The following is a 25,665-nucleotide window of genomic DNA, read 5'->3' as shown; positions in this document are numbered from 1 at the left end:
TATTGCTCATTATGACTAATTCAGGCTCCCTAGATCTCCTCGGGGTCTGAACCCTGGAGTTATATTCATCGTGAAAATATAATTCTCTGCTTAACAGTCGCACTAAAAAGATTTCCAAAATTTAATGCGTTTTCATTGTATACACATAATCATTAATAAACACTCTAGGTCTTAACCGTGTACCAACAGGTTACGAATTTTTAAACTTTGGTTCAGGATTCATCACGCATTTTAATCATGCAAACGGGTTATCTGCTTTGCTTATAATAACCAAGATGATGCTCCAAGCATATTGCAGTTTGAAATTAAAAAAAATACTTAGAATGCCAGGGTCTTTGTTTTTAACCCATCATGGCATGCATACAATTTTCCTGCCAAATATTCAGTACCTGGGAATAAAGGATATAGATTGCAATAATTCTGGTAGTTGAAGCCCCACAACGCATACAATTCACTCACAAAACTGACCCCCTTTTACATATACATACTATATATATATGTATATATAATTATACATGTATATACCAAAATTGGTTCAGTCTTTTTCAGAAATGAAGTTTAAAAATCCCTTAAAAATACTATAGTCAACTACAGTTTACAATAGTTAACTATAGTTTACTAAAGTATGAAAGTTATTAGTCCCCTACCGGTGAAACCGGAGGGGACTATAGGTTTCCTCTGAGTCTGTTCGTCCGTCCGTCTGTCTGTCTGTCTGTCTGTCCGTCTGTCCCTCTGTCTGTCTGTCAGTCTGTCCCACTTAGTTTTCCGCACTTTTTTCCTAAACGCTTGCAGATATTGAGCTGATTTTTCGTATGTGAGTGCATCTTGATGAGTTACAGATCAAGTTTGCATTTCGTTCCGCTTCATTGATTTTTGACGGAATTACGGCCTTTTCAATTTTTAGGGGTTTTCCGCAATTTTCTTCTAAACGCTTGCAGATATTGAGCTGATTTTTGGCATGTGACTTAACCTTGATAAGTTATAGATCAAGTTTGCATTTCGTCCTGCTTCAATGATTTTTGACTGAATTATGGCATTTTCAATTTCTAACGGGAACCAGATTACACTTGCCGGTAGGGGACTAGTATTGCTAATGCAATACTCTCAGAATGCTTGTTAATATAGTAAATCAAAGTATTTACTGTAGTAAATCAAAGTATTTTACTAGGGATTTCAGATTGTTATATTTTATGTTCTGCAATTCATACATAAACATTTTATATTTCAAATGGAACTATCACTTGTATATTCACATATTATTTTTAAAATTTTACACCACTGTTATTGAATTTAAGAGATTTTAAGCTTTAAAATCTTTAAAAAAAAGTTCCAGTGTAAAGCTTCATTGTATATCAAAGTATCATGCTTTTCCTAAAGTTAACTATAGTAAACTATGGTTTAACTATACTAATTTTTTTTGTTGTTCTAAAGTTTTCAGTCGATACACGGGAACAAACAGCAACATTCAGGTGACTAACAAGCAACACAACTTTTAAAAAGACAACTTAAAAAAGAAACATTTTTTAATCAACCTGATTGAAGTTTAATATTAACCTATTAAATAACATCCATTTCATTTTAATGCACTCTCAGTGATTAAATTGTCACAAATTTTTCAGGATTATGGATTTACCCCCTATGATCTTTAAATGATTAAAACCCACGTAATTTTTTTTAGTTTTAAAATTCTTCATACATCTTCTTCGTAGGAACTTTATTTGTTGTGGGAAACGTTTTAGTCTTGTGTACCTTTTATAAGATTCATTAACGTAAACGTTTTCTGTTGAAGTTTGCAGTAAGTGAAGATAAATGCTTCTCCACTTCTTCTTTCTTTTGCTGCTCTGCCAAATAACGGTAAAGCAATATATGTTTGCCAAAATAGAACAATAGTGAAAGATTACATTGCATTCTCAGCTGTATTTTCTTTCCCCCAAAATTTACACATTTAAAACTAAAGTTAAAGATCGAGCTAATTTGTTACTTCTTATTGATCTTAAGACACCAAAAGAAAAGTTAAAGAGACAACTTCTAGCTGGTCTTGTTTAACTTGACTATGCATTTCGTCATATTTCATGTTTTACCCCAATTTATTTATGTTTTGAAACGAGAGCGTTTAAGTGCAATCTTTATACACGTTTCTCTTTCATTCATCTTCGACTGGAGAAAAAAACCTTTTCCCGAAGGCGGACTTCACTAGTATTTGATACAAATTCTACATATCTGACCTTTATTTTCGTTTCGTCCATATCATGGCCCCTTACTTTCAAAATTACGTCTCATCAAATTATACAGTCTACACTGCCTGTTGCCGACAATGGCTATATCAGGACGGAACGGGATATCCCTATAATCTTATAAAATTAATAAAAGGACAAGGAAATTAGGAAAATTCCAATTAAAACACCATTACATTTCATTTCGCGGTAGACTCAACACGATATCTGGTCTTGTGATTAATTCACCTCTCTAATTTAATTTTCCTCCCTATCAGTCGTTTATAATTTCAGTGATAGAGTGAAAAACGAATGATTCCAGCAGAATATGTACGAAATCTCCGGAAATCAATCACGATTGTTGATAAATGTAGGAAGTGAGGTCAATACACGACTTTAATAATAGGTAATACATCATCTCCCTCTGATCATGTGATTAATTCTAGCATGATTCGTCATATGGTAAGTTTTCTTAGTAACATTGACTTTACCCTTCAAAAAAATTCATTCAGATCTATTTTCTCATTATGGGGGCCTTATACTTAACAATATTCTGCCTGTAGATTAGAATCATTAAAGCTTATTTGGTGAAAGGAAGTATGATAAGAAGAATAGTAGATTCAGTGATTGAGAGAGGCTCTAGTAGAGCACAAGTTTGTGGACCAAAGCAAATGGATTCTTATTCTATAGCAAGAAAGCGGATTCTCGCAAATATTGGAAAGTCTTACCATCCTTACATTAAGCAACCTCACAATGGAGTATTGATAGTATAGAAAGCGATCGATTTGAGAATAATTGTGGTAAAAAGACAACACACATACACACGTATATATATATATATATATATATATATATATATATATATATATATATATATATATATATGGAATATCACCCGTCGTCAAGCAACATAAACTTTACATAAATCCTCGAAAAATTGTACATTGTAAAGAGCACGGGAAACAGTGAAATGGCAATTGAAATAAGGGTCGGAATTCACAGTGAAATGGATTGTACAGGTGTCGGATTAGATAGTTTTCACTTTAAAAATCATCATTAATATTCATAGATAATTGTTTAGTTAAAAGAAAATAATATTATAGATTTATTGACTGGGTTCAAGGGCAACATGCGTTTTGTCGGACCAAGGAACCAAACTGTTTGCCTAAGGCAAAGGCAAACAGTTTGGTTCGAGGAGTCGGCAAACGCATTTTGCCTGAGATCACAGTCAATAAATGTTTTGTTACACCTTTTATTTTTTTGACATATCTTGTGCTGGAATTCATGATATAAATCTCGTTTACTCGCACTGCGGTTAAATTCGGTGAATTCTGTAACTGTTGAACACCAACGAATACAAATAAGATGTAGTTGATTCCGCCCACAGTGTGACGTAAGCGGTCCAATATCTCTTCGACAGGTCCAATATCTACAGTGTATGCAATGCGTTGGCAAGTTTAACATTTACAATCATGAAAACTACATGAAATTTTCGTCGAGAAAATCACTCGACTCTTACTTAGAAAATGTACAAAAATATTCGTTGTTTTCAAAGCCATATTCTATAATTTTAGTACAGTTCTTTTCCTTTTAAAAGTCTACGGTATATGAAAGAAACAATCGAAAAATGTTCTGCACTTTCATGCAAAGGTTCATGGAACTCTATCATATGTGAAAACTAAAGCAAGCCCGTAATGTTCAAATAAACATCGTTCTTTTGAGATAACCCGGGTTCTGACGGGAATCATAAAACAATCCGCTGACACTTCGTCGGCATTGGGAGATTTAAAAATGTTTATATTATAAATACAACTACTTGTTTTTGCTTTTTTCCTCTAAAATAAAGCACGGCTAATTGTGATAGCAAAGGTATTGATTATTTGGCCAATATGAAGGCATTCGAGAAATTGAACTCACTAAAATGTTATCAATACATACTGGTCTTTTTTTTCCTTTCAGAAACTAGAGTGTTCAAGGAACGCATGTATCGCCTGCTTTGTTGCTTCATTAGGTGGCAGAGGACCGTTTTTTGGCAATCAAAACGTTTGGCTGACGTTTTCCTTAATTTTGAGCTGTTGTAAAATGTGCATTCGAAATTTTTAAATTCTCTCCACATGTAACAATACTATGGTCTAGTCCCTTTAGGAATTTGAAGCTTTTAGGAATAAAACATGTACAACTTACACATTGAGACCATATGATGGCACAGGGACAATCTCAAAATTTCATGAAAATTTAGGCTATTTTCACTATTTCGCCAGATCCGCAACAGCTTCCAGGCCCGTGCTAATGCCCTACACTACCACACAAAATGCAGACAAACACCTGTACATAAAACTGAACAGCAAGAGATACTGGCGCAACCACCTCATTTTCAAGCTACAATTCATCCTATGAACCCACCCCGCTTTTCTCAGGAAATCCCGGATGAGTGATTTTGGATTTTAGTTTCGTATTTCTAGTACTAAAGTGTCATATATCAATAAAATATACAAGGTCACCAATTTCCTCCAAATACACACATAAAATATTCTAGCAATAAAATCACATATAATATGCATTCCCTACTTTTTATATTTTTTGACGGTACTTAATCCGAAACTATCTTCTACCACCTTAAAGATGTAAATAAATCTGGAAAGCGTCTTATTTACTATAAGTATGATGGTTTGCGTATTTGCCTGTAAAGAAAAAATGGCATCCATGGATAGTATAAGACTGCGACAGAATCTGACAATCAAATAAAATATGGTTCCCTGATCCTCAAATGAACAGTCTACACGATTCCATTGTGGAATACCGATCCCGATGTATTTTCATACTATTAACGTCCTCTCGAGAATTTTTCAATCATATGGAAACGCCACCACTTGCCGGTGGAGGACTGCAAATTTTGACCTATACTCGGCACCTAGGGCCATTGAGCAGTGAGGGATCGTTTTCGTGCCAGCACCTACTGCGACACGGGAACTCGGTTTATAAATACGGTCTCATCCGAAGGACCGGTCTCCACGTCCCGCAGCGGATTTGAACTTGCGACGTCAGGATCTACTTCTTACACTGCGAATCTATATTTACGAATCTAGAGCAAACGCTCTAACCACTGCGCCACTCGGGCGACTCATAGTATTTAAACATAAGTTTGAATATCGTGTTTCCAACAATCCTCCAAAAGAGATTTCAGTCTGCCTTTACTTCATTTGTCAGTCTACAAGATACATTGTGGAATACCGATCCCTATGTATTTTCATAGTATTTAAATATGTTTGTGTGGTAACTGAATATCGTACAGTTTTAAAGTACAGAATCAGGAGCTCATAAACATATATACATGTAAATGTTAATTATCAAAATCCTCCTCTCAAAATTCAAAAGTCATAAATTAAATCAAACTGCACGTGTTTTTTTTTTTTGTTTTGTTTTTTTTTTTTGTTTTGTTTTTTTTTTTTTTGCAAGTATGACCAAGGTCAAGTGGATTGTAATGCTGGTATTTTTTATAAGGTCATATGACAAACAGTGCACATGCTAAGACTTACCTCTTAAATATCAAAAATACTCTGTATGTCGGCACTTTGAACGATTTTGAAAAGTAAGACTAAGGTTAAGGGTCATGAAGTCGGTAACCATGGTAATTTACCAAAAGCCATAGTACCAAGCAATATCTGTGCAAAATATCAAACCCATTCTTTCTAACAGTTCTTGAGATATTATTTTTCCAAAGTCAATGATAGCATTTTAATTTCTGCAGCCTGAATTTCTCCAAATCACACAGGCCGCCACGGTAGCTCAGTCGGTAGAGCGCTCGCTCCGTGATCGGAAGGTCGTGTGTTCGAATCACGGCTGCGACTGACCCAAGTCGATAAAAAATAGGTAGCAACTGTTCCTTCGCCAAGCGCTCGGCATTTTGAAGTGAAAGTTGCGGGTCCTTCGGATGAGACGTTAAATATCGAGGCGCCGTGTCACGGTGGGCGTTGGCACGATAAAGAACCCTTACTGCTCAATGGCCCTGGGTGCCTAATAAAGGTCTAAATTTGAAGCCCTTCACCGGTATATGGTGAGTCTCTATTCTCTATATGAGTGAAAAATTCTCGAACGACATACAATCAATCAATCAATCCAAATCACACTGATTACTTGTAAGATTTGTATATATCCGTTAGTTCATGGTGATTGAAATCCCCTTGAAAGTTGTGGCCTATGCAGGTACTACTCATACCCCCTACTAATATGTTCAAATTCTTATTATTCAGTGTGCATACAATGCCCGACTTCTTAGTAACTCTGGCGAGACTACAGTAAGACTACCGCGGGACTGTCAGAGGATCAGGTAAATTATTCACGGAAAACAGCTAGGGATTAAGTAGTGTTATATTGACTGACACGTCGAGACATGATTCAGTTTTCACCTCTTTTCAATATTAGTAATTTCTATGTTCCCAAATTGCTCTCTGGAATATTTGCCAAACTTCTTCAATAAGTAATCATGTTTTCATTTATTACATTTGTAAGCTAATTTGCAGTTTATGTAACTTTCTTTACTGACATACATCATCCATACTTTCAGCGTCGTTACAGAAGACAATACACGTTTTCCAAACCGTATTGGAAAACAAACCTGCCTACAGAAATGTTCCGTTTGTCTAATGTCTTATGTGAACCGATTCTAACCTACAACCTTTGAATGGATCAAGAGAGATCACGTATATTATAAGTTTAAATGGCAATACCATTAATAAGGGTGTCATATATTGTATTTACCTAAATTCCACTGTTTGAGAGAACTTTATATAGTTCTTGGACTTGAATATGATAGATGAGAATCTTTTCTCAGTTGTACACATTATATTCCCCATATATCATTGTCTTTTAGCACCAAGGTATCATGCCCTAATAGCTCTTTTTTAATCTTACATTTGCTTTATTCGTTTAATCAACAGCCAACAAACCGTATCAAAGGCATTCCTTTTCTCATCCTCTGTAAATGGCACATTTATTAGACTCTTGGTTTATAAATGATCATCTTCAAACGTAGGAAAAAACAGCTTTCAACAAGTCTTTATCCGAATTAACAAATGCTCTAAAACAATTTTTGGCGTATTCGTATATAACTAAGACAGGTAGGAATTCAATACCTAATGATCCTGAGGTTATAATTCAATTTCCTTTTTAGCAGAGAATGTCGTAGATTTCAAAATCAGAACATTCAACCTTCAGTGATAATGACTGTTAACGTCATTAAATCTAAAATAATATAAAATGCTTGGTTCTTTATATATATATATATATATATATATATATATATATATATATATATATATATATATATATATATATATATATATAAAGAATTTCATCAATTTTATTACAGTTGTAATGTTACAATGCACTATCCATATATTAGACAAGCTTAGAGGGGGAAAAATCTAGAGAAAGATATAAAAGTTTGCTTTGAAATATCATATCAAGATACATGTATATTTCGTAGATCCATGAAATCAATGCTTTCGTTATCTTTTACCGACATTTTTCTAATTTCTTTAAGCCAAAACCTATTGGGATCGGAATCACATAAGACAACGAAAAAGAGAAGGGGAACTGTTGTTAGCAGGTTCTCTCCGAGACATAAATTAATACATTGTATTTATAATATGTTTATGTACATCATTGTTCTACTGCCATTTATAATTATTCATTAGTAATTAAGATTGATTAACGATTGTTTCTTTACATTTTTTTTTTGGAAGGGGTAGGGAGGTTTGTTTTTTTTTTGTTTTGCTTTACGTCACTTCAAGAAAAATGTCGGGAACCACAAATTGTCGGTAAAAAGCCACAAGTGCAATTAGTTCAATTATAGTCATATCTTTTTTGCCAGTTACCGTGACCTTGGATTATATGGTCTCATCCGAAGGACCGTTCTCCACGCCCCTAAAACGGACTGGAAATACATTAAAATCAATTCCTTACTCTGCGATATAGAACAATGAAAAAGGTGAAGAAAACGAACTGTTATTCAATCAAAAAAATTATATAAACAATACCAATTGAGAACAGGACAAAGCAGGGATCCAGGAAGAAGTACATCCCCCCCCCCCCCCCCCCCGTCGACTGGTCACACCTGTCGTTTACCCTTTGTTATGTTCAAGTAAACGAAGTAATTCTTAGTGAAAGTTAGTATGAAAACAATCCTCGAAGAATTGGTATGAAACATGTCATTCAAAATTCGACCAACGAATTGTATTTGCAAAAAAGGTCATTGTAACGCCTATAAAATTCACGAAATGCTGACATTAAATAAGAATGTTGAAACTGAAACCCCGGTAACATCAGCGTGTTTGTCACTATAACCTGCCTCAGTTCTACACACAAGACCCTACACCATGAAGACGATTGTCTATTAACATACAGGTACACGTATGTCATTGAAAATATTCCTAGGTCGATGAATTATTAAGTGAATGTATAATCAAAAACAACAATTTTTCAATATTATTCCTTGATGCTGCCAAGTCAGCGAGAAAAAGACGGTGGGCATATCTTGAATGAAACACCAACCTCTCTGCTTGATTTATCTAGAATAGCCACACTTTTTGTAGAATGATATTTATTGATATAACCCTACCACCGATAAAAACATCAATTATATAATATACACAACATGATTTTGTGATACTAATCTTGATATGAACTATTTCTTGAGCACAAATGTATTTTCAATATCTATTTTCAACTATAATTGCAGGCTGAAGTAAAAAAAATCTGAGAATGCATAAAAATAAAATAAAGTAACGTTGGTGAAATAAAGGGGGACAGACCAACTAATTTACTCTAAGAGGTTTGTGAATGTGTTTTTAGTGATAGACATTTCATGGAAAAGGAGCGCTAGCGAATTCCGATCAATAAACAATCTGAGGTAATGAAGGTACCAATGATGGAATAAACATAGAATATCACAAGTAAAGAATTGAACAGAAGCTATTCCAACTTATAACTTGGAGGTTTTTAGAGACATGTTAAATTTCTCTGTTTTATTCTTACAGAATTATCTGCAATTAGTATTATACAAAAACAGAAACATTTCACTTGAAGTTTTCATTCGATTTTTTTTCTGTTGATTTTTTCGATCAGGTTTACTTTATAGGTTTGTAGATTATATTCCCTTCCACGTAATGGTTATAGTGGCCATAGTTTACACAGTTATCAAGAAGAAAACCTATATTAACCTCTCGTCGCTAAAATAAGCGTAATTTTTTATCCCATAGTTTGATTTTCTCAATATCTTGTTATCTTCTGAAACATTATTTCTGCTTTGGACAATTTGATGGATTTGGTCAGAAGGGATAGGAGTCATTCATCAGCCTTCTCCGCAACTCACCTCTTGGTCATTTCTTGGAATCAACCATTATTGCTTTGCAAGAGACGATTCTCGCCAATAATGGTTATCTAAGGGAAAAGCTTGGACCATAGAGATAATGCATCTCAATTTTAGCAATTTAACAGCGTCCTCTATACTCGAGTAAATGCACAAACTGGATGATTAGCTGAGATCGAGATGGTCCATTTGGTTTAAGAGGACGGACTGTCGTTACAACAGCTCTCAAGCTGTATTGGAGGATCTGATATCGAAATAAGAACATTTGGAAATTGATTTGTGACATATGAGGCTGCTTATTTTTTTTTCTCGATGTCAGGTTAGATTTGTAATTACAACTTTGCTTTTAAATGTTTAAAGACAGACTCAAGCGTTCAAGTCATCGTTTGTCTGTCAAATTTATGAATCTAACGAACGAATTTTCTTAAGTTATGATGAGTGAAAATCACAGCTCAAGAACTTTTCAACCCAACATGCTTTTGTCAACAAATTAAATGCACATTACCAAACAAAGGTGCAAAGAAAGGATTTGACGCATTCTACAATTTTAATATAGTTTTCATATTCATATTCAATTATAATTAATTATAATTTATTTTCTAATACACTGTACTTGATTAAACCCTTTTTGAAGGAATCACAGCCATAATGCGAATGGGCATGATATAAGCTATGTCTTTGGAATAGAACAACGTCAAGTTCTATCTAGAGTTCCCTCCATCCAGATTTAAACCTGTTGATCTGTTTTTATCAAGGTGCGGTCTTTTTTATTTGTTTATTTAGGGTTTTGAATTAGGACTGTTACAGATGAATCGATGTATAGAAACTACAGTTTACTTTACATATACGTCCATTCCAGAATCTTTCACTCATAGTATGATTTTTTATTTATGGCATGGTGCTATAAATGATGATATACATATCATTTTCAGAGAAATGCTAAACAAACACACATAGTACTAAGATCTTTCAGTATGTTCTCAGGAGCATCAGAGAATTTCTCAAATGCAATGTAATTTCCTTATTTCTGGCGACCTGAAAAATCTTTCTGTTAAAAATCAATTTAAAATATTTTGGACCCAATTAAAAGAAGACACTCGGTCAAAACAAGTCAATGACTTTAAATTATATGGATAATGTACTCAGAAAATGGTACTAAAATCTAAAAACATTCTGTGAAAACTTAATTCAAGGCAATCCTATTGGCATTATGGCTGTTATTCGTTCAAAAGGGGAGAAAGTAGATAATAAACAGAAAAATATAATTCATGATGATAAAAGCTTTTTAAAAAATGCTAACTTGATCATATGTTTTGTTTGCATCTTTATTTAGTTGCAATCCATTTCTTTCCAAAATGTGCATTTAAATGCTCACAAAAGCTTCTTGGTTATTAGGTCTTAGCTGTATTATGACACGGATGAATCAACATAAATGTATCTAGGTCTGTGTCTTACAATTTGAGCCTCCAAATCCATTAAGTACATGTAGATATGAACCACAACCGACTACATTGCACCTGTAGTGTAGAAGCTATTCCAATCAAGGTCGCTGTACATGTCCAGTTATCTTGGTCGAGAAGATATTACCATGAGTCAAGATCATGATAAAGCTTGAGGTCATCTGCATAAACATAAGTATCTTTTTAGAAAAAAAAATTATTCCAGTGACGGAGAGACAACTGTATGTCATTTTCCTCTCCATAGGGAAGGCAAGAAGCCACAAATTTCGAAATTTAACAACTATACAGTGCTGTAATTTTTATTTTAGTTTGTTAAGTTTTTATATAATGACGATTGATTGCACTGGTGAAATCCATTCCTGATTTCACGGTGTCAAATCTTATTGAAGTCTTATTTAAATTGCAATCTAACTACTGAAACTGACACCGCATAGAAAACTGGTAGAAAACGTTCTTTACATTACATGGAGGCTGCTGTACATCTAGTTTGCAAGACCTATTCAAAACTACTGGCCTTCCCCGATCGACGAGAAAAAATCAAACTTTGGAAGCAAACAATTTATGTTTTGATTCCTCCCTTGTATGTATTTCATAAGGAAGGGGTGATCAAAACGTCTGAAGATACAAAGATAGTGACAAGCCCCTGCCTGTGGTAAAGATTTATATTGTAAAACCAAATTATAGAACATTCGTCATCAACTGTAAAAGATTTTACAAGCAAACGTATTTTCAAACTATACTTATTGTTCAAGTAGTGTAGAAAAAAAGAATTGGTGATATTCTTTTAAAATCTAACCTATATTTTTACTTTTAAAAATGTTATTTGCATAATTTCTTTTATCAAGAGGTTTTTTTTGTTTTTATCTCCTACATGATTGTACAATTTCACAATTTGTTCCTGCAAATCCGTCACATATTTTGTTCACGTGCAATTATCAGTTTGTATCGAATAAAGGCGCTAAAACGGATCGTTATTTACGCAGAATTTCACCTCACAAATCCTAAATCACACTCCATATAAATTCTAAAAATATCTGTAACCATACACTTATATAGTTATTCCTTTCAGTGCACATATTTAATGAATTTCATTGATAATTGTACAATGCACTTTCATATATATATATATATGTATATTATAATGTATATGCAAATGTATGTCCATTCATCGTTCAAGACTTTCTTATAGTGTTTTGTCTCTCAGAAGGCTTTAAATTCACAGACGTTTTGCATCGAAGAATTTAAATGCTCGTAAAATTTCCTCCGAGACCGTTGAAGTAAGATAAATACACAAGCCACGTGCCTTATAATTTGTCTGCATTGTGTATATTTTGTGGAAGTGATAACGAATAAAACATTCCTAACACAGAGACAAGGATGCGCAATGTGTACATTTTTCTGGGATGAAATAAACCACCTGGTAACGTCAAATGCCCTTCGGTAAAATTATAGATGGTAGCTAAGCATTTACTTTCAAAAACATTTCTCACACTCTGCAATTGGTTTCCCCAAGTGGTTCAAAGCCGGACTTTCTTGCCCTGTGTAGACCCATAAACTGCATTTTTCACAGCATATAAAGATTTTCATCATCAGCTGTTGAGGTTATACCTCTGTTTACTGCTTTGTACCAACTGCCTATGTCGGAAGTCTAACATTTGACCATGGATGTCTGCCCCTGTATTTTTTCTTATATATTTTCAATATTTGTTCATTTTTACATTATGTCAGTGGAATATTTACAATTATACTGATGTACAGAAAGTCGATTCTTTGAGCTCATTAAGAACATTCTACCAGTGACATTCAATTTGTCAAAAACATTATCCAGCGATTCCTTGATAACGACTCCCATTTCCGATTTTGATTTCATTGTTGTAAAAAGATGAACTTATTGAGAATAAAGCTTAGGTTAATAATATGTACTGTGTATCGTTAACATTGGTCAATGTAGGGAAAGATGACATTATTGGTGACGATATTGGTGGTATGTGTTCAAGATTATGGAAAATGAAGAAGGCAAATGGTATTCGTACGTGTAATATATATATGGAACTTAGAGGAACCTAGAGTAAATTAGACATTCCTCGAATACATTACTTGCTGCCAACGTTTAATTTTTGAGAACTTGGTTTAATAATAATCCTGATGCAAAATTAAGATCTTCAAAAAATTCACAGTTTTGTTGTAAAGATTTGCGTAAATTACCAATTCCACATAATACATTTTATCAAAACATATATGCATTTCAAAAATACAAACAAACAAACAAATAATAATCTTTGCCTCTAAGCATTTGATGATCCCAACTCTGAGGTCAGTGTTTGCTCTGCTCTCAATTATTATTGTTAATTGGGCTTTTGAGTTTCATAACTGTTAATTATCTTCACATTTGTTGCATTTAAAATGCACTTTACTGTGGAACAACATGCACACTACAGATACAAGTATAAACGAACATCTTTCATATATCGCTACCCTTACGACTATATGTTAATTCTCTGGATGAAATTAAACCATTTTCATGAACACTTTCACACAATACGTCTAAAGAAGCACTTATTAATTTGAAATTTGAAATTTGATTAAATTTAAAGCTAAATATAGAAAAGAATAATATAGGATTTATTTTGAATTTTCTCATTCAAATTTATTTTTGAACACTGTTGTTCAGTCAAAACATATGTTAATTGTGAACAATAATGTTATATAGGAAACGGTCTTGGTTAATAATATCGTCAAAGATAGAGAATAAAATATTTTTGGCAAGAGTTTTGGCAGCATTCTCGTCCATCTACATTCTAAAAATCAATTTAACTCCTCAAGTAGTAGATTAAATACTAGGGATACACGAAAGATGACGTGATTTTCTTACATAAAGAAAACTCAGAAATACTACAATAATGCTGTATATTGAGAATTCTCATACATATTTACAGCTACCTTTTGAGGCTATTTTTATTCCCGATGTTTTCTTCAGACCCGATTTTTTTCCCTACAATTCCTCAGTAAAACGCCTTTTTATTCGAAGTTCACATAAACGCGATTTCCATATCCTCGCCAAAAGTTGTCGAATGCAAGAAAAAGTTATATAGATTAGAATAATTAAATTAAGTCCCTACATTATGTAAGATTTTCTGTTTTCTAAAGGATGGTTACAAGAATTAATTTAATTGGAGGTATGTTTACAGATGAGGAACAACCTTCTGTCTCAGATCATTGGAGAGGCAATGAACTTGAAAAGTTACAAAATTCCGTTAGATAATTATGATGCGAGACAAAACGAAGCAACACTACAGAGAACCTGCCGAGTAATTTATCTTCCGGATAAACGGGATTTTGGAATTCACATACATTGTAGAAGGTGATCATGCTGAGAGACAACGCTCTAAAACTCATCGAAACAATAAAAGATAATGATGGCTAATACGAATAGGTGAGCAAAGATATCCAACCTTTCTTATTATAGATTCCAGTTTTACAAATTAGAATGCGTCTTAATGTAATGGCATGTCTCACTGAAATCCGCAATGAAGTATTCAACTGCTCTGAAGGTCTCTTCTTACAAATCAAAATCAATGGGGGATTAAGTAATTGATTCAGACAAGTCTACAATCTGCCTTAATGACATCATCAAAGGGACTGTCCATCATTTTTACTCAAAAACATCCACAGTAAGAGGTTGGAAATGGGACTCTTTGCCATTTCTTTCGTAAGCATATTTATTTTCAAGATTTCTGAATCGGACAGAAGGAAGGTCTTATTTTGTTAGTTTTATGACCCTTATATAGCAGATTTTCTGGTAAAAAGACAGGCTTGTTATTGATTCTCAGCAATGAAATTGGTGATGCAGCCTGATGCACCATCTGTGGGCATTAGTCCAGTCAGGCAAATAAGTAATGCGTTGCCTGTGCTCAAAAATTTTCCAGTCATACCAACCTGATATTTGCTGACTTTTTTCCCTCCTTCATTGCCCCAAGATAAAAATATTTCTAAACTGTCATGGATGATGTTGACTCTTTGAGTACATCCACGCACTGTGATAATTGCTCTTACAATGTAAACACTTTTTTCGTTGAGACTGGTTATACTGCCATATTAACTGTTAATTGCTCTCTTGTGCATCGCCAATGCAAAAAACAACATGCAGTGGCAGTTTTTTTTTACTTGAGTAGCGTAGGTTGAGGATCCAATATTAATTCTTATAAGGAAAAACACACACTTTTATTCTGAGCACAATTCTTCTTCTTTAATAATTTTACTTATCAATCAGAAGCCTTAAAAATGTAATTCTACGTTGTTATGACCAGATTTTCTTGTAGATCATAATGATTTGGCCTATTTCACTAAAATGTTTTTGTTTTTAGTAGCAGAGGTATTCGCATCTATTAATAAATTTGAGTAATTTTATGCTCACAGATTCTGAATATATTCAGGAGTCGTGCAATAAAAATTTTTGTGCAGGTGAACATGGTGGAGATAAAATACAGCTTTTTGATTTGACTAAGGTCAATTTTACAGCAAATAACACCAGGAAATGATATTCATCAAATCGATATTTGGTAACAAATTTCAGTTGCTGTATTCTTTCTATTAATTGTTATATTTAATAATATTTCGGACAGTGTGTTAACACTACTACAACCTACCCCTACCCTTAACACGTATTTATAAATCCTGTACTAAGATTTTGATATAATATTCAAATTTCTTGCGCAGGTTTGTGTGCAGCTATATTTTTTTTAAAAATTCTAGATGGTATTTTCAGATTGTCGTACAAATATTTAACAAGTACATATTATCATATAAAATATTTATCCAAAATATGTCAAATGAACACAGTTTCAGAATGACATTGATAAGAAATAAATATGCACCCACTCACCTGAAATTGCTACATGGATGTATGACCCAATTCCCCACCCGCTTATGTCGCATTTTCTCTTTCCGTAGTGAATTTTCATTTCCAAACAGCTTCATAGCTAGTTTATTATCCGAGGGTTGAAAAAATGAAATAATTTGCTCCTTAAGGAAACTAGTGGGACTAGTCTTGTTATACTGGTCCGTGGAGGCCGAGTCCCCTGTCGGAGGTAATAACTCCTCTTTTGGAGTTCCATACAGGGATGTATCGTCCCCAACAAAATGCACATGGTTTACATCATTCTTGTAATTAACATCAGGATTCAAATAATCACTATAGATAGATTCGTCATCAGATTCAATTGTAATGGTAATTGCTGGATTCGTTGGTCTATTACTGCATTTGGGTAGGCAAGGCATGGTTTTCTCTCGTGTCTGATTGTTTACATCTAAGTGCATACGTTTTAGCTTCAAACTCGAGGTTCTCCGTGATGGCTTAGGTGGAGTGGCATTTCCTATTGGCTGCGAACCTTTCCGGCTATGTCTTCCATTTGACTGCCTCCTAAATTTTACAGAATCCGATCTTGTAAATTTGGGCGATAACGTTTCCACATGCTTCGTGTGATGCTTAGAGTCCGAATCGTTCTCTGATAGAAGCTCGTCGTTCTCCGACTCCTTAGATCGATCGCTTAGCGCACCTTGCTGATTTCGCGCCTGGTGATATGGTGAAGTCGGGTTGCTGGACTCCTCGTCCGAGGAATACGACACAGATCTGTCATGGTCCGAAATGTTTATCAATGGGTGCGCAGATGGGTTCCGAAGACTGGACATGCTGGCAGAACGTGCCGGGGGCACCTGAATTAAGTAAAAGCATGATTGAAATTATTTTTAAAATTTAGTTCTTTCAATAAAGTTCATTGTTGTAACCGGTCTTTTTTTAGAATAAATATGACGAAAGCAGGTGCTTTAGCTTCCATCATAAATCATTCAATGAGCTTTGAATTTTTCGAAAATTAAACACATCACACAATGATTATATACGTCAACAGAATGTGTACAATGAATATACCATATTCAATCAATACATTTTCTTAAATGTCAAATAAAAATGGCTGACTTGCGTTTTCCTTATCGGAAAAAAATATATATTGTTAATGGGTTTTACCAAAACAATGCCAGCATAAGGTTCGGGGTTATATTCTCGGTTGGAACAGTAAATTAAACTTGAATGATTTTGACCCGATGTTTCGAGAGCTAATGTTCTGATTTTGCTGCGGGAGAAACAAGCGGTAATTGAAAAAGAACTGACAATGAGAGGAAGATTAATTATCCGTTTAATTCTGTGTTCAGTAGCTTTCCAGTATAATATTATTCGTTGAGCGCTTCTTCCATGTCTAAGACTATGTCAAACTGCATTACGGGGATATAGGTTTTCAGCATATCTGTAATATCCTTGTCGACAAATTTGTTTTCATAATGAAAATAACAAGTGAATGATATTGAAAGTTCACAGTGATATACAGCTCTCATTAAATTGAACAATGTGGGCCATACAATTCATTCATGGGTAATATGTAGTTTGTTAAGCTTTTTTCCTACATTTCATCAATTCCTGAGTTCTTTGTACGACTTTTCTACCTTTATACATCCATTCCTCACGATTAATTAAAAACTAGGTTTTTAATATCATAGAAACTTCCTCTTCAATAAAAAATGAACTCGGAAATTTTCGTATCTTGTGATTGGTCATCAAGCAAACTAGTAGGTTAAAAATCACTGATTCTACACATAAATACTCTGAAGTTGATATTACAAGGATGCTGAAGTTCCTCATTAACAACATCTATGTAGGTCTCCCAACAAACTGTTGGAATTTTGATGGGCACTAATTGTGCCGACCTTTTTTTATATTCCAGTGAAGCAGAATTTATTCAAAAACTTCAACATGAAAAGAAGAAAACGCTTGCTGTGGCCTTCACATTCAGATATAGTGAAGATATTTTATTAATTTACAACATTTACTTCCATTCATACATCGATTCAATGTATCCCAGTGAACTCGAAATAAAAGAAACTACAGAGTCTGCCACATCTGTTTCATATTTGGATGTTTTACTGACTATAGACGATAAGCGCCAACTAACAGCTAAATCGTATTTACGTTACCCAACTTATTCAATACTCCAGAACGTGATCTGAGTACGACTAATTTTTAAACCGAAACAGACTACTGACAGATAAGTTGATGTTACAAGGATTTCAACAAGCTCGTTCAAAGTCAGTATTTCGTAAATTCTATGGTCTTTAAACGACCTTGTTAGCAAATATAACCTACCATTGCGTATGTTGGCTGACATGTTTCATACCCATTGTTAGGCCTTTGTTTGTACATACTAAATTTGACATCGTAATATTCTACCTGATCATAACACAGGTCTCGCGGAGGTGTTACCGGTCGACAGGGGATGCCTACTCCCCCTATGCATCTGGTCCCACGGTATCCCACCTCTGAAATTTCCGGGGGTTCGTGATTGATGCCCTATTCATAGTTTTGTATTATTTGTAGATTTTTTTTAGATCGTGCACTGTTCGTCTCTTCAACTTTTTTATAAAGTATTATTGCTTAAAAATCAAATTACTTCTTAAGAAATGTCATTTCGTTGAAAATAAAATGATTATGAAAGAAAGGATAGAATGATTGATATTTCGATGTTTGACAGCTACAAAATGTGCCATATAATTTTATTTTAGTGTAAAGAAGGTAAGCGATGGGAAAACAGGGAGGGGGAGTTTTCATTTCAAAAGAAGATACATTTTATTCATTATGGTGCACGTCTGCAAAAACAAAATTACAGCTATAGAAAAGCCGTTGTCAATCCACGTTTGTCGTGTTTGTTATCTATAATAAGTAATTATAGTGGAAATTTGCAACATCATGCGGTGAAAATACATTTCAGTGTCTCAAAATATTACGAAAAAACGGAGACAGATCTCTATCTACTACCTAAGTACATGTAGATGTTTCTATAATAATGGCTCCATATTACGCCATTGTTAAAAATCATCAGTCGAATCTCAACTCCCAATATCATGGGAGTCCATAAAGCAATTTTTTGACATCTGAGAAATTATGTCATCCCGTAAATATGCATCTGATAATTAAAGAACAATTGCTCGTACATTCTATAACCTACTTTAAAAACATAAAAGGTAAAGTTTTAAAAAATTGTAATAATTGTATTCATGATATTAAATTGCCATCCCCTAGTGATATATCCTGTCAGTGTAAATCACGTGACTGTGAGGTCAATAGAGGTTGCCACGGTGTTGATGACGGATAAATGACAGTATTTCTTCTCATCGAAAGTCAAAGAAAGGCCAATTGTCATCAGCACGCACCTGCAATTTATTTACATCCAAATTTTACATACGCCATATGACAGCAACTAATGTGATTGAGCAAGTATTTCATTCTTAAAGGCAATATACAGATATTTATAAATTTCTGACAAGTAATTCGCGATATCATTTTTTTTAATTAACAAGTATATTTGAAACAGATGATTGCAAGTTACTGATTAATTATTGAAAACTATTATCTTTAAAATCTAAGGGCAAATGTTCGAATAAAATGGATGATCATTCAGTGTAAGAAAGTTTACTCTTTGTGAATAAATAACACATTATTTTTTCCAAAATTAAAATATCTTTTGCTCAAATAGGTGCTCTCTCACTAAAGAAGTAAAATCTGTTTAGCTAAACAACCATGTGTTTAAATTACCAAGCTAAATAATTTTGGAAAAATGTAATTTTAGAGTTCAATATCATTTTTGAAAAGTTTTGAAATATAATTCTTTTGTTTCTGAAAAGTTTCTGGGAACAGTTTCAGGAGTCTAATTTTACATTTTAGATTATAAAGAACTTCCTAATCAGATCTCAATTCAAAGAAATATTGAAAAATAATATAGTATGGAACGCCATAGCTGCCTGAAGGTCATTTTCATATTATATGAGGTGGAATAACCTTTATGTGAAGTGGTGAAGTCATTATATATAGTGGTAAAATCATTATATTCAATGAAAACTTTATTATATGCAGTGGTTTTATCATTATATACAGTGATAAAATCATTATATTCATTGAAAACTTTATTATATGCAGTGGTTTTATCATAATATACAGTGATAAAATCATTATTTTCATTGATAACTTTATTATATGCAGTGGTTTTATCATTATATTCAGTGGCAATGTCATTATATGTAGTGGTTAAATAATGTAATGAAGTGATAATATCGATACATTATGTTGTAAAATCATTATATGCAGTGGTTCTTCCATTTTATACATTACTGATATCTTTCTGTGATGTGATGAATTCAATATATACAGTACAAACATAATTTGTGTGATAAAGCAATCATTACATTGTATGAAACCCGCTGCATGTGGAGTGCCAAGTTAATTTCATTCAGTGCGACACCTTTACATGAAGTGAAAAATCTATTATGTGCAGTACTAACATCATTATATTATATAGTAAAATTATTATATATATTCCTTAAATCATGCTTTGCAGTAGTAACATCTTTATATGAGGTGGTTAATTAATTATATGATGTTGTTAATTTGTTATATGACGTGCTCAAATCTTTATATGCATTAGACGTTTCATGTTATGCAGTGGTAACTTCTTTATCATCATCTAAACTGGTCCTTTTATTTAAAAAAAATGCGCGGAGTTCCAGTTTAAAGAGTGTTTGAAAAGCCGTGGCAAATTAAAAGCCGGGACTATTCGAGATTTTTCTAATTTCTGATTCTACTATACAGCTTCCTGATTTTATCATCTGTGCTGAAATTTTAAGACTCATTTTTATAGGTTAATGTGTATTCGCTGTAAAAATTGCATTTAATTTTAAAATACTTAGTAATTTAGATTTTCTTGGTGATTGTTGATTTCCAAGTTCAGTGGTGGATCCAGGAATCTTGAAAAGGGGGGCCCGACAATTAAGTTTTTGGTCGAGGTAGGTAGCCCACAGCCAAACCAAAAAACAATTGATTTATTAAATCTTATGTATATTTTGGACACAAGGGGGGGGGGGGCGGCGGCGGACCCCATAGGCCCTCTCTGAATCCGCCCGTGAGGTTGGTAAATCGAGTAGGCAATCAAGTAGACATTTTACGTGTTTTGTTTGTTTGTTTATTGTTTTTTGTTTGTTTGTTTGTTGTTTTTTTTTTTGCCATATTTGACAGAAAGCTAATAAACTTTTAAATTATTCTGATGTTAAAAATTATTCATTCTTTGAAAGGCATTTTTTGAGTGAAATGACACGTTTAAGAAAAACCGGTTCTCATAGGCGTCGGAACCGGGGGGGGGGGGGGGCTATTGCCCCCCCTTTTTTTTTACAAAGGTAGACATAATATAGGCATTGAAAATTCGGACGTAGGTCTAGCCTCCCCCCTCCCCACTTTCTACAGGCACGATTCATTGTAGTGAAAGAAGGGTAATTGGTAGTATAGGAAATAGGATTTTCGGGTTTGGAGAAAGAACAATTTTCCTTTTTTTTTTTGCTTGTCAATTTTTTTTCAGGTTTGATTTTTTTTTCTATTTCAATTAGCCACCCCACTATCAATTTCCTTCCGACGCCAATGGTTCATTAAAATCGGATTTGATCTCTCGGAAGTCAAACATAAAAAATCCGAAATACTTATTCATTATCTACATGCCATTTGTTAAAATATAAATTAATTAAAGAATTATCACATATACATGTAATTATAGGACTATTAATGCAAAGCCTTGTGTCAAACTTTAATCACGCGTAAGTTGCTTCGTTTAAGGATACCGATCCTCAGCCTTGAAGGATAACTCTTAATTTTATCATTTTATTCAAAAAGGCTAAAATGATTTTAATTTGGTTGTTTGTTTGCTGTTTAACGTCCCTCTCGAGAATTTTTCACTCATATGGAGACGCCACAATTTGCCAGTGGAGAGCTGCAAATTTTGTCCTATACTCGACACTTACGGCCATTGAGCAGTGAGGGATTTTTTTCGTGCCAACACCTACTGTGGAACGGGACCTCGGTTTATGGCTTTATGCGGTCTCTTACGAAGGACCGGTCTCAACGTCCCACTGTCGGATTCGAACCCGTGACGTAAGGATTGACTCCTTATTCCGCGTCTCTTAGAGCAGACACTCTAATCACCGTGCCACGCTGGCGACGGCAAAGATGAAACTTGTAAATGAAATGTTTTCATGCAGCAATTTTTATTTTAAGCATTTCAATGTGATTTAAGGTTTTCTGAAGTCTTAGAAACAGTCTTATAAATAGTTGATATTAGTAATTTAACACCCCCCCCCCCCCGAAAAAAGTATTAAACAAATTACATATTTAACGTAATCCAGTTTCCTTCCATCTACTAACATATAGATACATGTACCAGTGCACATTTGCATATTATGAAATTAGAAATGATTTATGGTGTTTTGCACCAGGTTCTTCCCGGATGATCGGATCTGGTTTAATAATCCTTTTTTTAATGAAAATGTGTATTTTGCATAAAAATAGCATTTTCAAATAAAGAAATAACTATCAAAAAGAAAAAGTTTTTTTTAGTTAAAATACAGTGTTTAACATCGGAATAATTTTTAAATTTATTAGTTTTTTATCAAATATGTCCAAAAAAAAAAAAAAAAAAAAAAAAAAAAAAAAAAAACCACACACACACACACATAAAATATCGCCAACCCAGTCTACCCATTTTACCAACATGGAAATCAACAATCGACAAAAAAAAAAAATATCTAAAATACTAAGTACTTATAGCACAATGGATAAAATATTAAATCAGAAAATTGAAACTGCCTACCAATTTTACTTGAAACCAAAAATCGTAAAGAAAATCTAAAATACCAAGTATAATTTTTACAGCGAAAACACATTAGCCTAAAAAAAGAGTCTAAAAATTTTAAATCAGAAATTTGAAAAATCTCGAATAGTCCCGGCTTTTATTTTGCCACGGGCCGGGTTTCCTATTTTCAAACACTCTTTAAACTGGAACTCCGCGTATTTCTAAAAATGTTTTTGCAAGAGGACCAGTTTAGATGATGATAAAGAAGTTACCACTGCATAACATGAAACGACTAATGCATAAAAAGAATTGACCACATCATATAACAAATTAACAACATCATATAATTAATTAACCCCCTCATATAAAGATGTTACCACTGCAAAGCATGATTTTAGGAATATATATAATAATTTTACTATATAATATAATGATGTTAGTACTGCACATAATAGATTTTTCACTTCATGTAAAGGTGTCGCACTGAATGAAATTAACTTGGCACTCCACATGCAGCGGGTTTCATACAATGTAATGATTGCTTTATCACACAAATTATGTTTGTACTGTATATATTGAATTCATCACATCACAGAAAGGTATCAGTAATGTATAAAATGGAAGAACCACTGCATATAATGATTTTACAACATAATGTATCGATATTATCACTTCATTACATTATTTAACCACTACATATAATGACATTGCCACTGAATATAATGATAAAACCACTGCATACAATAAAGTTATCAATGAATATAATGATTTTATCACTGTATATAATGATTTTATCACTGTATATAAAGATAAAACCACTGCATATAATAAAGTTTTCATTGAATATAATGATTTTACCACTATATATAATGACTTAACCACTTCACATAAAGGTTATACCACCTCATATAAAATGAAAATGACCTTCAGGCAGCTATGGCGTTCCATAATATAGCAATGTAACATTTCTGTGTGCAAGATAAGAAAATTTGTTTTCGGTATGTACATGTATCTTTCAAAGAGATAGTAACACCTTAAAAGATATGGTCATTTTTGGCAGTAGTTGACAGCAATAATATTTAAATATAAGTTCATTGTGATGTAAAATCTTGCAAATAATATATTGTTTTTTAAAAAAAAATAGTATAATGTTTTGATCAGATGAACAGTCTGTTGAGGCAAAAATAGCGCAGGACTTTAACCTTTAATGAGAAATCGATCCATGTTATGCGGAACACAGTGCTTGGTGTCCAGATCTTGCTAATTAAACATTAATCGCCTTCAAATGAAGGGTCTGGAATGTTTTCATTTCCTTCCTATATCCAGCAGGAAAAATATTTAAGATAAATTGGGAAAGAAGGTTATCATGACTTAAAACTTAAGCTGAGTAATGAATATCCTCAGTAATGAAACTGAGGAAAGGCTAAGGTCATGTGATCTTTTTCACGACTTCGAAATCTTTAAATCAGTTTGAATGAGAAAATATGAAACAAGAATTTCATGTATTCTTAAATCAGTTTACATTATATAGACCACATAGCATATAAAAGCTTTATTTGAGAAAATACAAATGAAAGCGTATACTAGCAGCTTCATATAAAGTCGATATTCTATAAATATTTTTTTACTTATCGAACAACTTTTTCCTATCGTAATTGTGCCATAATCTGATAATTTTGTGATTGAAATGTTCTTTCCATGCCCAACATAAACTTCAAGCTCAAACTCACAAAAGCAACTTCTGGTTCCTAACTCGAAATGCATTAGACTATCTGTACTTTAATTAAGAATGCTATATTAAAAAAAGTACAGTACAGCATCATGCTTAGCAACTGTTTCCAGGTTGTTTTGGTATACCTAAAAGTTAATTAAAGCATTTGCATCTTTCAATTCCCCAGATCTTTCAAGTTCGATGCATGTGTGCTGATAACGTTTTGATAGAATTGAGTTTTATCTCTACAACATATTTTATTCCAAAGATAAATATTACTTAACCATCTTTCTGGAAGCCAAAATGGAAGGCTAAATATTTACATTTGTCATTACCCGAAGGGAAGCGATCCACATGTTCAGATTTTTTTTCTTTAAGCTCTTCAATAATCTGCACTCAAATGATTTAGCATTTCTGGGAATTCCAAGAATGAGTTTTGATACGACATGTTATATGTGTAACTCAGTGAGATGACTTTTGATACGTCATGTTATATGTGTAACTCAGTAAGATGACTTTTGATACGACATGTTATATGTGTAACTCAGTGAGATGACTTTTGATACGTCATCTTATATGTGTAACTCAGTGAGATGAGTGCTGTGTATATGTTTCATTGACTATTGATCTTCATACATTTCTATTCACCCGTGCATTCCTGCATAATTCATGGAGGCTTTTATTTACATACACTAAAGCGAGTCTACTTGATGCAAATATGTCAAGCGAGATAACTCTCATTTCGGATTAATGTATTTCGGCAAAGAAATTAGCAAATAATATCATTTTCGTATCGACAGTTCGTTTGGTAGAGTTTACTTATATGAATTCATGCCAGTTAAAATGATTTTCTAAATATTATCTTTGGATCCGGCAGATTCTTGTAATCGTCTAAGATTTAAATGTTAATATTAATGATAATATTTTTTTTTAAATCTCGCAAAAATTAATGGGGTTTTTTCACATAACATATTACGCAAAATTAGAGAAAATTGTCATACTTTGACGATCATTATACATGTATCTCTCAGCGCCAAATTATTCAATCAAACAATTCAAATTATTTCATTAAAACAGCTTTGCAGTGCTCAAAAATCAAAGTAACATTTAAAGAACTGCAAGCATTAAGGACATTGTCAAGGCAAGGTTTAAGGTCTGACGACACGTTGCTCGATTATCTGTTTTGTGTCTCTTCGTAGTA

General features: G+C 33.3%; 1 protein-coding gene across 5 annotated transcripts in view; it reads right to left on the bottom strand.

Annotated features, from left to right (window-relative positions):
• Positions 1 to 25,665, bottom strand: part of LOC133182197 (potassium/sodium hyperpolarization-activated cyclic nucleotide-gated channel 3-like) — a 101,064-nt gene that overhangs the window by 19,406 nt on the left and 55,993 nt on the right. For all 5 annotated transcript variants that reach the window (XM_061316947.1, XM_061316946.1, XM_061316949.1 and 2 more), the window contains exon 2: positions 15,925 to 16,754. In XM_061316947.1, coding sequence (XP_061172931.1) covers positions 15,925 to 16,754 — 830 coding nt within the window. The remainder of the gene's footprint in view (positions 1 to 15,924; positions 16,755 to 25,665) is intronic.

The sequence above is a fragment of the Saccostrea echinata genome, unplaced genomic scaffold (assembly GCF_033153115.1).
Source record: "Saccostrea echinata isolate AGI-Se365-2 ecotype Australia unplaced genomic scaffold, CSIRO_AGI_Sech_v1 ptg000009l, whole genome shotgun sequence".
NCBI classification, from domain to species: Eukaryota; Metazoa; Mollusca; class Bivalvia; order Ostreida; family Ostreidae; genus Saccostrea; species Saccostrea echinata.
The sequence above is the reverse complement of the archived record's forward strand: the minus strand, read 5'-3'. Positions and strand labels throughout refer to the sequence as shown.